General features: G+C 37.1%; 1 protein-coding gene across 2 annotated transcripts in view; it reads right to left on the bottom strand.

Annotated features, from left to right (window-relative positions):
- The window catches only part of FBXL17 (F-box and leucine rich repeat protein 17), a 207344-nt gene that overhangs the window by 61285 nt on the left and 130594 nt on the right, over positions 1 to 15465 (bottom strand). For both annotated transcript variants that reach the window (XM_042451394.1, XM_042451396.1), the window contains one exon: positions 14303 to 14379. In XM_042451394.1, coding sequence (XP_042307328.1) covers positions 14303 to 14379 — 77 coding nt within the window. The remainder of the gene's footprint in view (positions 1 to 14302; positions 14380 to 15465) is intronic.

Below are 15465 nucleotides of genomic sequence, written 5' to 3'. Positions count from 1 at the left end.
ATACTCAACTATAAGTTGACCTCATGTATAAGTCAAGGGCAGGTTTTGGGGCCAAAATTATGGATTTTGCCATGACCTAGGGATAAATTGAGGGCAAAACTTGGAAGCTCCTTCAGTGTGTGTATGTGTGTGTGTGTGACAAGAGGGACTCTAACTGTGGCTTTCTGCTTCAGTGTTTCATCCTTGGTTTCAGCCTTCATTTCCCAGACAGCAGTGGAGAGGGACTCTGTTTAACAGCAATCAATTATTACTTGAAAAGTAGCACCAACAACAGAAACAGCAAAATAGTTTGGTACACAGATCTCAAAACACACTGAGCAATGCTTACTGCTTCTTATAGTTTACAGGCTTGTTAAAGTTTGTAGCTAAAATAAAAATCTGTTAATTTCTGTCAATTTACACAATTAAGTAACCATTAGGCCAGTGGTGGCAAACCTATGGCATGTGTGCCAGAGGTGGCACTCAGAGCCCTCTCTGTGGGCACATGAACCATCATCCAAATACACAGTTCACTAGAGTTTGTCACTAGAAAGCCAGAGGGATGTGGCACTTTGTGATAAATAAGTGGGTTTTGGGTTGTAGTTTGGGCACTCGGTCTCTAAAAGGTTCGCCATCACTGCATTAGGCCTTACATAGTACAGTGGTACCCCGGGATACGAATGCGCCGCCTTACGAAATTTCCGGGTTACGAAAAAAATCCATAGAAAAAAACTGTTCCGGGTTACGAAGGTTATTTCGGGTTATGAAAAAATTTTTGGTGCTTTTCGGCGCTTTTTCGCACGAAATCGCGGCTTTCGCTATTAGCGCCTATGGCTTTTTCGGCTTACGAAGGATTTCGGGTTACGAACGCGGCGGCGGAACGAATTAAATTCGTAACCCGGGGTACCACTGTACCTATTGCTGGGAGAAACTTACTACTAATTTAAACAAACATTTTCTCAAATGTTGAAATCTGCCATGATCAAATCAAGTGAAAGTGACAGACATAAAACATGTTGGACATGATAGGTCCAGTTTATAACAATTGCATCTGAAACGTAGTAAAAGTTGAGATGCTCAAATATAATGAAATATGTATTGATCTTCAACAACCTCGGCTATTTTAGCTTAGGTAAAAGCTCCACCAATTAAATCTAAACATGAATTCAACTGGGAAGAGTGTTGTCTATTACTACTACAAAGTTCACAGTCACTAGAATTTAATTTGAACTGGACCCTTCGTAAGAATGATTTGTGCCAATCACATTCAGTTAGAATTAATCACAAAGTGATAGGTAAAAACCAGGAAACTTAATGTGTGAATTAGTAGTTGGCTTCTATTTGCCACAATGAAAATATGTAGCTTGTTTTAAAACCAACACCAATGCACCCCCTTTATGTTGATTTGTAAAGAAACGGTCAGGACACCATCCTTATTTGAATTTGCAAGAGTCAGGACATTTTGGATCTACTGGTAGATATCTAAAATGATTTTAAGTAGATTAGCAAGGACTGACTCCCATCTTGTCATAAATTATTTTCCTGAAATTACATCTCAGAAGTAAAGAAAGCTTGGGGGGGAAAACAGGGATGGATTTTTGTATGGAAGGGAACTACAATCTCTATCTAGCCTAGTATTCAGAACACATTTCTGGATTTAGAATAGTATTTTTGCTTTTCAATGAAATAGCTATGTTAATCTGTTGCTCCATAAAAAAAAGGTGGAGGAAAAGAGGGGAATAACAACAAGTAATATCTTTAACACTAACTGATATATTTTAGCATGAACATTTGTGGATATCAACCTATAAAACTGATTAATGTATGAATCAGAAAATGCATTAATCTGAGCATTAAAGTGAGGATTGTTCAAGCCATTTCATTCCCATTACAGTTGGCCCTTCTTATTACACGGATTCAAGCATACATGGTTTGAAAATATTCAAAAAAAAGTATAAATTTAAAATATCAAACCTTGATTTTCCATTTTTTTATCAGGGACACCTTTTTGCTACGTCATTATATTTAATGGGACTTGAGCATACATCGATTTTGTTATCCGTGGAGGATCTTGGAACCAAACCCCAGCGTATAACAACGGTCCACTGTACCATGTACAGATGAGAGGGCTGGACAGTGAAGAAAGCTAATAGAAAGAAACTAAATACCTCTGAGATGTGGTGCTGGAGAAGAGTGCTGAGGATACCAGTGTCAGCCAAATATATATTCAGCCCATGCCATAGCAGGCTTCCCTTACGTGGCTTTCAGTTTACCCTAAAGCCACAGAACAATCAAATGAATGGTGCACGTGTTGTGCCGCACCACTTGCACATGCCCGATTGTTTTCAATGGGGCGTGAGCATACACTGTTTTCTCCTTACCTGGGGAGGGTCCAGAACAGATCCCCCACATAAGGGGAGGGCTGATTGTACAAACAGTGTGCTTGAACAGATCAAACCTGAAATTTCCCAGGAAGATGGTCAACTTGAGGTTGTTGTACTTTGGCCACACCATGAGAAGGTATGACCCATTAGAAAAGAGATTAATTCTAGGGAAAGTGGAGGAATGTAGAAAGAGAGGAAGACAGCATACTAGATGGATAGACTCTGGTAGAGAATACTGTGGATGGCCAAGAAGACAAACAAATGGGTCCTATAACAGATGAAGTCTGAACTCTCCCTTGAAGTGAAGATGGCTAAACTGAGGCTGTAGTACTTTGGCCACATCATGAGAAGAAACAAATCATTAAGAAAGATAATAATGCTAGGAAAGATAGAAGGCAGTAGAAAAAGATGAAGACCACATGCCAGATGATTAGACTCGATCAAGGAAGCCACAGGCATAAGCCTGCAGGATCTGAGCAGAGCAGGTAAGGACAGGGGGCTTGGAGATGTCTCATCCACAGGGTCACCATGAGTGGAGGTTGACTCGAGGGAAGTTAACAACAATAACAATAGAAAACCAAAATTAGGTATATCATGTATGTGTAAGTTTTATTTTTGTCCACCTGAAAATCATTTGTAATTTACTTCTGGGATTAAAAAACAAAATAAATGAACAAACATTAAAATGCAGACATAAAAGTAACATGTACAGTCACCCTTCCAAGACTTGGACTTGAAATCTGCAGACTTGAAAATTTGTGGAGGGGCGCCTGCCATTAAGGGCAATTGGGTGTACACCTGTGGTACGTGCCCTGCATGCATGCGCCCCATTTAAGCCTATGGTGCTTGAATATGCGCGAGTTTTGGAACTCCTGGGGGTGTGTGTGGAATGGATCTCCCGCAAGTTCCAAGGGCCAGCTGTAGTTCATACTAACCTACATTGGAAACAACATTAAATGTCACCATTCTGGCAGCTGTAAATGGTAAGATGCTTGCATGTTTCTGTTTGAAAGCTAAACAAGAATTTGGCTTGTACTGTGGACAGAGAACAGTACCTACAACTCTAGTCATTACTCACCTGGGAAGTGATAGGTAAAAATATGTGAAAGATATAATGCGGATTAAATAATGAAATTAGATTAGAAATTATTATATAAAGCCATTTGACTTTGTGATGTAGCAGTCAAAATCTGTTCCACTACTTTTTATCTATTCCTCTTCGCCCGTTCCTCTAGTAAATGGATTAAATAGATATACTATATAGTTATTGCAGCTACTTGGTTAATTGATGGACCTTGAAGACAACATTTCTACAAACTGTTCTTAATGAGCATATGTACCAATTATAATGTCATGCTGAAAAGTGGGCCACAATTTATCTTCCTGTCATATGCAATAGATTTTCTGCAAACAGCCTACAGGTATTACTTGTTACAGGCTATGAATAATACTGATGCCCTGCAGCATCTTCACAGTTAAGATTTTGTCAGCATTTCTGTTAAATTCACTGTATATCTTAACTCCAAAGTTAAAATATTGATCTAGTAGCTTGAGCTCTAGTACCTCGATTGTAAACTGACTGGGACAGGAATTAAAGTGCCAATCCAGTATATAAAATACAAAATTCATTAAACACACACACACACACCTCTTATTTTATTTTATTTTATCTCAAAAAGGCAATAATCTAGATTATGGCTGAGACAGTGACAGCTAAATAGAAACATTGTACAACTAAAGTCTGCCAACGGGCAGGAATATGGGACATAGCAGTTACTAAATAATATACAGTACTCCTATGCCTAGATAAGTGATGTGCAACCAAAAGGTGGAATTTTCTGTTTTAAAATTGCATGCATTCTTAATTCCTGAAATACACTTACTAGATAGATAAATAACAAAGGAATTGTATTTTTGCCCTAGCCCATCCCTTATTTAGTACAAATTCCACTTTTCCTCCATCAGACACAATAATGCTGATCATGTGCATCAGCATCAAATTATGCCCCGTGTAATGCCCAAATGCTTATGCGAACAATGCTAGCAATAGTTAGTATGAATAGCTGCTACTGTCATAAATCTTAAACACTATAATAATGATGGTGGGAGAATGACTTAAAAGAGAATGGTGGGACTGGGAACTGTCCAGACTGACTGAAAGGGCCAAGAAAATAAATACATAGGTAGGTAGATAGATAGATAGATAGATAGATAGATAGATAGATAGATATTGGAGAGTTGCACTTTGTCCATCCTAACTTAAATATTAAGAATATTACATGTTTTGTTATCTGTTCAATATATTCAATATAATCTAATCAATGCAACCCAAAATACAATTACTTTAAATAAAATTACAAAAAAAAGAGATGGGTGTCATTTTCAAAACTGCAATATCAGGAGAATGCTAGTGCTTATGTGATTTATTATAAAAAGAGGATAAGTTTGCCAGAGTCATAGTAACCTACCGGACCATTTTAATTTTTCCACTTTCAGCTTTTCAGGTAGGTTTTACTTGCTGAAATCTGAATCTAACAAATTGTCTCGAAAATAAGTCTATTTGAAACTAAGTCTCATTTAATAATAGTTCTGACAATGGTTATTTGGTAACAGACCAAGATGTCAGAGAAACTCTGACCCAATTAGTAGCAAATGCCTCATTCTTATACCTAGTTCAGCTCTTGAAAGAACGAGAAGTATGATAGTAGTCCAGGCATAAGGATTATTAGCTGTTGTACTCCTGGCATCAGGATGATGATATGGCATCCTGTCAAATGTCTTAAGAGGACATTCAGTGCAAGCAGTACAGACAGTGAAGCAATTCTGTACTACTTGCACTGAATATGAGTATACTTTGACTTTTCTGCTGAAAGCCTATCATTTCTTGATTACATGTTAGAAACTACTCTTCAAGTATCTTGTAAAATTGGTCTCTTACGCTTTCACCCATTACATCAGAAACTGATTAAAAATGCAGCAGGACCTCAATTTTTATAATTGAGTAACAGCTCTTCTCACTTCTCAGAAGCAGCCTAGTGGTTTAAATACGCTGGCTTAATAATAACTTGAAAAATCAAATAAAATATGTCCTTAAACATATTTTTCTAAGTGACTATTGTTTTGGATACTAAGTAAATGAAAATCAAATAAAGGGAATTACCAAGTATGCTATTGGTTAAATACAACCTTCCTGTCCAAAATCAAGTCAATTTCACCAGATATGCTTAATTGGGCCTCAGGGCTCTAACTGCTCAATGCAATAAGCATGTTCTTCTTCTTTTAGTGGTGTCTGCCTAAAACACTAGTATAGTTTGAGTCTTTAGGTTTTGAGTCCTTGGACGGGTTCAAAATATTTAGGATGTGTTGATTCAGGGAAATGAAACCACAACCTATCAGCTAATTAATCTCACTATTTCTCAAGCCACACAACACTTTTAGAATTCCATTTATGAATAAAAGATTAAGAAAAGATAAAATGTAGAATTAGAATGGCAGTGGACTTTTATCAAGCACATAGGAAACACATTCAAGTACAAGCATACAGACTATACTAGTGTTTTAGGCAGAGATCGGGCCGTGATTTTCTACTAGCATCTACTAGTACTGGTACCAAATCACTGTTACAGCATGATACCAACTTTCAACCATGGCAATAACCACATCTTCATGCATTATGCTGTTAATAAATACTTCCATCAATGAATGATTTACTATGTGTAATCTTCCCCTGCCTACTCAGATGTCTGTCTACTAGCCTTTGATTGAAAGCAAGTGCTTGTGGATTCCTGTGCAAATGAGGCAAACATAACACTAACATGCCCAAAGACAATAAAAGTAGAGAGTTAGGGATGCAAAAAACTTATTTTTAGAAAGGTGTTATCACTAAAAACATGAAGTCCAGAAGTAAAGAAATCTTAAAATGCATTTGAACAATGAAAGCAACTAGGGTGTTAACAGGATCATTGGATGACAGTGGAGTTAGAAGAGTACTAAAGAATGGTAAGGAGACAGCAAATCCAAAACACCTCTGGGCCAAAACATTAAAAATAAATCCTTGGTGCAACCAGATGTGTAATACTGTGTTAAAAATCTATACTACAGATCAGGCAAAGATGCAGAAAAGGGCAACCAAAATCAAGGGTCAGGAACAAATCCCCTATGAGGAAAAGTTATATACAAAATTTGGGCTGTTTAGCTTAGAACAGCTGGAACCCTGGTGTGTATAAAATTAAACATGATGTAGATAGGGCTTATTTAACCTTTATACAGAAAATACTGTATGCAGAACAGTTTTAGACTCAGAGGCAAAAGGAGCAAAGATCAGAGGTAGGAGCATTAACAATTTAAGATATACTGATGACACACTACTACTAGCAGAAACCAACAAAGACCAAGAGGAATTACTGAAGAGGGTCAAGGAGGAATGTGCAAAAATAGCTTGATGATAAACATCAAGAAAACAAAAATAATGACCACAGAATATCTACAAGAATTCATCCTAGATAATGAGAAAAGTGAAATATATGAGTTAAATGAGGTCCCATACTTTGGATCAAACATTAATCAAGATTGCAATCAAGAAATTAGAAGAAGAAATTAGATTTGGGAAGGACAGCTCTGAAGGAACTAGATAAAATCCAAAAGAGCAATGATATAATACTGAACACTAAAGTGAGGATTGGCCAAGCCATCGTATTTCCCATTGCCATGTATGGCTGTGAAAGCTTGACAGTGAAGAAAGCAGATAGGAAGAAAAGAAACTCATTTGAGATATGGTGCCAGAGAGGAGTGCTGAGAATTCTGTGGACTGCCAAGAAAACAAGCCTGAACTGGAAGCCAGGATAACTAAACTGAGCCTATTGTACTTCATGGGAAGACAAGAATCATTAGAAAAAACAATAATGCTATAAAGGGTAGTAGGCAGCAGAAAGAGGGAGATGACATGCCAGATAGGTGAACTCAATCAAAGAGGTTGCAGGTCTGAGCCTGCAGGACCTGAGCAGAGCAGTTGAGAACAGATTGGGTCTTGGAGAAGTCTCACTACAGGATCGTCATGAGTCGAGGTTGACTCAAGAGCAGTTACAAGATGGGAAGAAGTTTTCCCCTTTCCCTGACAGATCGGGGCCTGAGCTGCCACAGCAGCAGCCCCGGAGGCCCTGATTCGCCGCTTTTCCAGGCCTCGGGGATGCAACAAAATGCCACTTCCCCGCGGCCTGGAAAGGGGTGTCCTTGGGGCTTCATGCCCCAAGGACACCCCAACAGCGGTGGGGAGACAGAGAAAGGGGCTGCACGGCCCCTTAGTATTGCTGGCACAGCCGTGTAAAGGCCGCACCAGCGATACATGGTGCAAAAGAAGCTCCGTTTTGGAGCTCCTTTGGGTGCCACTGAAAGGGCGCTACAAGCGCCCTTCAGTGGCGCCAGGACATAACGGCCGTGTCAAGCCATTTGGCTGTGATGTGGCCGGTACGTCAAAGTGGCGGCACCCATCTGTACAGGGCGCTGCCATTTTGATGCCCCCGTCACATGCTAGGGGTGAGGCTGGTATGGACGCTGTGTCCTCGGCCATCCCCTAGCATGTGACGGGGCGCACTATCTGCCGGTATGTACAGCGCCATAGTAACTGAACCTGGGGTTATCCACTTAAGCTGAATAATGGGAGACACATAAATCACATCTTTATATTCATTTCCCACAAATATGCAGATGTCTGACAACTCTGATAGCCTCAAAAAGAGAATAACTGACATTCATGTGGGACAGGGACAGACTGCCTATGTTTAATCATATGTTTAATACTGTTTTACATACCAATCAACCTGAATCACTTTTCATTTCATACGAAGTGACAACAGAAATAAAAATGCTGAGCCTGGACAATGTATTATATATGGCAGTTTAAAATCTAGAATTATGCATGTAAAATGTGCATTTGATGTGAGGCATTTCATTCTCTACCATTATTATTTCAGTAGTCATTTCAGCATAGCTCACTGGTAAGAAACATTATTTCCTGAAATGCACGTGTTTTTTAGTCAAAATGTTACATAAACTGTATCCCTAAATTTTTGTTCAACTGTTGGGTTTGCAAAATTTTTGTCCAACTGTTGGGTTTGCAAGCTCCTAATCTTGTGAGGAGAAATACTTCACAGGTAGTAGCCAAGCAATCCTTCTGCAGCAGCAGGGAAATGAAGGTAAAATCTGGATTCATTTGCTTGCACCTATATGGTCTTTTGCTCAAGCCATTTCTTTACATGTATTTTCAATGGTTATTTTATTTTATTTTATTTTTATTTAGGGATGGCTGCTATCTTTGAGGTATTTTTGAAGATGCCTGCAAATGAATCCAGGTATTATTTTAAATCAAACATTAAGAAGCTTTTTTTTTAAAAGTTAATACTTCTTTCTATACCAGCCATTCCACGGGTCAGCTCACCTAACTGGGTATCTGCAGAGATACCCTGCATGCATCATCACTTTCCCTATTGTGTCTAAAAATGATTTCACAGAGACTTACTTTGAACCAGAGAGTGTGGAAAAACTATCACTACTGCCTACTGGCTTTCTCTACTACTGAAGGCTTGAAAATTGCTTTCACGGTTTCTTTACAACACAGTAAAATTTGAGACTCCACCCCCAAAAGCAATGATCTGTATCTTCTTTGCAAGCTGCAATTTATTCACAGACCTCGTGAACATGCACAGTTTCTTTGTTTCCCATTATCTGTTTAGACAACCAGTGAAACAAGCTGCTTTGAACTTCACAGATTTTCTTTTAGTGTGTCAACTGTCCTTTCATTTTCATCCAATAATAAGACTACGTTTCTTCACGTTTATCATTGTTTTCTTGTAACAATAATTTCCCTTTACAACCGACTTTCTTGAGGTCTACTTTTTTCTAAGTGTGCAATGAAAAGAATGTGGAAATTTCTACACAAAAGCTAGAATCCTGAAATCTACATATGCAGTACAGGCTGCCTCCCATTTTGCCAAGCTGTACTGCGCTTGTTGTGCAATGGCTGTCCTACCTCATCAGGCAATCTATATCAATAGGAGACTTTCCTGTTTTCACTAAGATGCATTGAAAAGGTGTCTAGGCGTATAGATTATGCAGGAAAAGGACAACCTGAAATGTATATGAGAGTCTGAAGTAGGTTCCAGGTGCATCTAACACAGGAATAGGAAACCTGTGTTCCTTGGCCTCATTTCAAAAGCATTCACAAGAAATAATTTTTAGACACCAGGAAGGAAAGATTTAGTTCCCCCCCCACCCCATCTGACAAAGAATAAAGAAACAATGAGAGGAAGACTTGGGAAAGAACAGCAGGGTAGCACAGAAAAGAAAAATAAGGAGCAGGAGAGAGAGCGAGACAGAGAAGTGGAAAGCACAAGAAAGAGAAAGGGAGAAAAGGGCTGTGCCACCCAGTTTTGGTTGTACCCATGCCCATCATTGTCTTTGGCCTCTATCAGATTCCTTCACAGGAATGTGGTCTCTGTCAGAAAAAAATATTTTCCTGTAAACGGCAGGAGCCCTTGGCTTATGCAAAAATTGCCTGACAAACTGGAGCACAACCCAACAACTTGCCTGGAACATTGGGAGCTTATCAGAGGAGAAGCAGATCTATAAGCACTTCTTTGAAACTTGCTGTCCTAAGCACAGAACAGTATGCTCATTAATAAGTGTAGGTCTTTATAATAAAGTATCTTATTTTTAAAAATGTGAGAAAAAGGGATAGTTTAAAACAGTGGTTCCCAACCTGTGGGTCGGGACCCCTTTGGGGGTCGAATGACCCTTTCACAGGGGTTGCCTAAGACCATCGGAAAACACATATTTGCATGTAGCAATGAAAATAATTGCATGGTTGGGGGTCGCCACAACATGAGGAACTGTATTAAAGGGTTGCAGCATTAGAAAGGTTGGGAACCACTGGTTTAAAAGATGATTATGCAATCAGTGATTCAAAAAACAAACTCTTGTTGATACTGGTGAAAATATCAAAAATTGTTTACTTCTGCAGCAGAATGGCTGTTAAGGGTAACAACACCATATAGTTAATTAAGTCACTGTTTGAAGGAACTTAAAAGTTGTTGAAATACATACTATACAGGTGTGTGGCAAATATAAATTACATTAATCATTTATCAGTTTTTCACTTTTACAAAAATGTATAAAACAAGTTATAGGTGAGACTAAGTATGCTTCAATCTTTTAAAATTATGACAAGTATCATTGTTCTCTTTACATTGTTGAGTTTTTTCAAACCCCTATCTTGTACAGCCACTGAATTGTGGACTTACCCATCCCATCTATTCTAGAGAGTTCTCCAAGTCAGACATCTATGAGAGAAGAGGCTTCAGAAGGTAGTGGGGATTGTTAAAAATTCATCCTCTGTTATTTCACTGATGGAAATCTTCCACCAGCAGAAGGGAAAATAGATGAATTCTGGGCCATTCCTACAGCCTTCAATATCTGCATCATTAAGTAAATAAATAAGCCTACTGAATAAATGATATGTTTGGTGTATATGTCTGTAGATAAATGGCTATTATGAAACAATAATACATCTATGTATTAAAATGAACTCTAAAATCTGAGTTCAAAAGGACTCCAAATAAGGTAAGAACTAGCCAGGAAGCCGAAACATTGTCGAGAACAGACTGTGCACATCAGATTTGAAAAATACAATATTTAATCCTTATTTCATCTTCATGTAAGATGAGCAAATTAATATTGTACTGTTTCATGAAACAACAAAAGGACAGTTGTAAAGATGATACCATGAAAATGGCAACACTAATGGAGTAATCAAAAATCTACAAGGATCTGGAGGGCTGAAAAATCCAGATAAATAAAAGGACTTGACACAATCATTACTTATATCCAGCATCTGTGAAACAGGTTATTGTAGTCTGAGTTTTATTAACTTTCAAACCAGAAAAAATGGCTCGGTTTGACCGTATAAAAAGTATCAGGCTCCTTGAATACCTTTCTTTCTCAGCAAATAAATGATCAGAAGGTATTGGTGTAAGTACACCTTGAAGGAGCAGCAGGTTTGTGGTAGCCAGCTACTACACAACTGCCTAGAAAGAAACCCAGATTGACTGCTCTGCTCTTCTCTGATAAATGTGATTATTACAGAAAGTTTTACCCCACCTCTCCTTGAGAGTTCAATGTGGCTAAAAAACAAATCAAAATCAATAGAAACATTTCAGCTTGGATCCATGGACCACATTCCCTGAGCAAGTTCCACTTCGTTTTCTATTGCCAGAAGAAATGAGAGGGAACTGATTGTCGACCTCTCTTCACTCTCCAGCCTCTGGCACTTATTTCCCTCCCCTCCAATTCTAGAGAGCCTCCGGAACAGATTTTTTTTTGGGGGGGGGGGAGAGGGAGAAGTGAAGAGGATTGCAAATAGAGGAGATAATTATGAAAATCCCTTCCCCTCTATTCTTCTTATGAACCAAATATTTGTACATGGAAAGGAGTCCTTCTATCCACGGAAGGCATATTATGGAAATATTTTCTAGTGAAAATAAAAGTTGTAAAAAAGTTTTTTAAGGAAAGGACAAAAATCTCTTTCACAATACCACTGTAGCAGAAGTATAATAAGAGCGATGAGAAATCACAAGAATTCACAACACTTAATAAAACTGCAGCAGGAAAGACATCAGTGTTAACAGATCATTAGCACAGCAGATTAAAATGCCTCATCTCAGCACACATCTACTCAAATATGAAACTGACTTCAGCAAAATTTCCTCTGCTGAAATGGATAAAGGGTTGCAGTCTGTTTATTTTTATATATGCTGAACAGTATACACTTTTAATATATTTCATCCCTCTTCCAAAATCTATTTATTTCAGAACTCACGCTAGGGACGGGTCATATTTGTTTCCACAACTTTAACATTTCAGGAAATTTGCATCTCTAAGCATACCTGGAGTGGTGGAGGAGGATTAGGCCAAGAAAGAACATGACAAGGTTACTCTGGAGACCTTATGACTGAAGGCAGCTTGAACTGAAGCCTATCTAAGCAATTTGTACACTTTTTTCACTACAGCATATTAACTTTCCATTTACTTTTCAAATGGTCAGATATTTATTGGTAACTGGAACAAAAAAAGCCATCCAGGAAATGTCCATTTTTTAACAGAGACATACTTTCAAAAGAAATCCATATTCTTAGGTTTTATAGTTTTCAGCCATTCTTTTCCCTCAGATATTGCTCAATTTTATTTTATTTTTTATTACTGGAATTTGCACAGAGCTTCTGCCTCGGTTATTATCTTCCGCTTTGTGTACTAGGGCCCAAGTGGTTACATATTTATAGAAGCATTTCATTTGAGCTTTTGGCATTTTATAATTAGATGTGACGTGTTTCAGTATGTACAGTTAATAAATAAGCAAGAATGGGGCACTGGATGAAAGAGAATTACAAATAAAGTAGGCCATTAACTTAGCTGGGTCAGAAAGATTTCAAAAACTAGCATCATTCCACTTGACTTACAGAAGAACTATAATTCATACATTTAAATTACTTTGGAAACTATGTTGTAAAGACACTAACTTAAGCTCCATGCCTTCAGGTTAACAAGATGAAATGTCAGTTCCCTGGCAATGCTTAGACCTGAAAGATAGGATTTCTGGATCACAAAATCTAACTAATCTCAGGGCCACATCATACATTGCAAGGACCAGCAAAAATGCACACACACAAAGGCACAATGTCATATACTGTAATGAGTACAGAAGAAGGTTTCTTTTGTAACCTGTTTATAAATTAAAGACTAAATGAACAGGGCCTGTTTTTATCAATCTCAAATTTGGTGGTCAGTCTGGAACAGAATCTGAAATTGGAGACTAATTTCAGTGAAAAACAGGATACAAATAAAAGTTTCTGGAAAGGATTTATTTATTTATTTATTTAATATTTTCACAGAGAGCCACAATTGCTATACATCCCAAGAGCCCAAGGAACATTACTTTAGCTTTAAGAAGATTAAATGTTAATTAGCATTTAAGCTGTTTTGTTTACTTGTTTGTTTTCAATATTTGGTTCTCTACAGTTTCCTATCCAGGAAGCAAAACAAACTCTTCAAGGAGAGTTATTATAAAATTTGTTTTAGAGGAATTTAAATGAAGACAATGGATGTATTTGAACTTGGAGGCATACTTAATCATGATAAATGAGACTTCTGCAATGTGAGTGACCACCTCTGGCATGGTGGAGTGTAAATCATAGTTGGAGAGCAGTCTGTTGACTGTACACAGTGATAAGATAGCTTTAAACAGCTTTTTCTAACCTGCTATATACTGCAGTAAACCCGCTTGGTGGGTAAGAAGGTGATGACAAAAGTTGTACTGAATCAGTTCACAACCCCATTCCCCATTACTGTATATGTTTAACTTATTGGCTTCCTCCAACAGAAAATACCTCATTATATACTTCAGTACAAAGGATTTGCAACTTTATAATATTGAGGAATATGCTACTACTGTAATTTACTTCACTGCATGGGGCTTTATGATGCACAGTGGCATTCCAAACCAAATCTCAAAGGAAATTGCCTGGAATTTTCATGACATCAGTAGTATTTTGAAAAGTTATTTAAAGAGAACAGATTTCAGATAGTTACAAAGGACACTGTCAGATTGTAGAAAATGTTTTTTTTTTTTGCATGAGTGATTGTTAAGAATATTGTCAACAAAGTTTGAATATAACTTTGCTTCTTAAAGTATGATTTATATAATTTACAATTTTATTTAGATTATCAGTCTTCTACTGTCACTTCTTCACACTATATTTTATTCCTTTACCCTCCAAGGGGCTCATCTCTACCAAGAGCAGTCAAGGCATTTGCATATACAACCAAGCTAGGAGAAATCTCAAAAAAATCATCATCAATATTTTTTCATTATGGCTTTTAGAAATATTACATACCATAGTCTGTAATCTTACACGACACCAAATAAAGTTCTTTCAAGTTCTGTCCTTCTTTAGCAATGACCTCCACGCACCTGGAATACATACAAATCTGCATTTAAAATTGTTTATTCTGTACTAATGAAAGCTTATGGCCTACTCAATCTCTAGAATGTCAATGACTGGGCAATGACATTAAAATTTCAATGTATTCTTGATTTAACCAAAGCAATTTCAAAATAAATTACATCCTTTGTTTTCAATTTGAATGAGTTCACTAATTTTGAAAGAACTGCAATTTTTTTTTTAAAGTTTCTTCTAAACATACAAGTCCTCACCAAAACAAAAAGAACAAGACTTCAGTAATTTTGACAGGAGCCATTGATGGAAAAGGTACTTTAATGAAGTAAAGAACTTCCATTAATGGATCACATCTCCATGTATTCTTCTTTCTGAGATATTACACAAATCATTCAAACAGACAATAATATGTTGAATACTAACACAACACATGATTCAATTAGATTAAAATATCATAAAGAAATGTAAGGTAAATATTATGATACTATTAAATTGCAGTTAAAATTTTTACTAAGGCATTGATTCATTTCTGTATGTCCAATTATGAAGTAACAGAACCATAAATAAATGAGACAACAGAAAACATCACAGTGTAATATACTATCTAGCATTTCATCACAAATACGAAGCAACAGAAACATACATGAATTAAAATGGGAATTTAGAATGGAAACTATACTGTATTGGTTATGTTGGTTTCTCACACAGAATTGCTTTTTTTTTTTTTTGTAGTTTCTCCTAAACATAAGAGCCTTCACCGAGGCAAGAAATAAATACAAATATTAAGATTTTACTCATTACACTTCGTTGTAAACTTTTAAAAAAGCAATTTCAGCATTAGCTTTTGCTACAATAAGCATTATGACTTTATTTCTAAGGAATTCAGTTTCCAGTGTAAGAGGTGCAATACATAACATTAATCATTTACTGAACCAACTTGACAAAAGAGTTATCATTCATTTATCATGAAAGCCATGTAATTGAGGTTGAATAAAATTCTATAAACCTCAACTGGCATATGTAGAAAAACAGAAATTACAACTTTCTAAGCCACAAACAAAATATTTATTTATTATTCTTATGTCTTTACTGTATTTCTA

Source organism: Sceloporus undulatus, chromosome 2 (genome assembly GCF_019175285.1).
Source record: "Sceloporus undulatus isolate JIND9_A2432 ecotype Alabama chromosome 2, SceUnd_v1.1, whole genome shotgun sequence".
NCBI lineage: Eukaryota > Metazoa > Chordata > Lepidosauria > Squamata > Phrynosomatidae > Sceloporus > Sceloporus undulatus.
The sequence above is the reverse complement of the archived record's forward strand: the minus strand, read 5'-3'. Positions and strand labels throughout refer to the sequence as shown.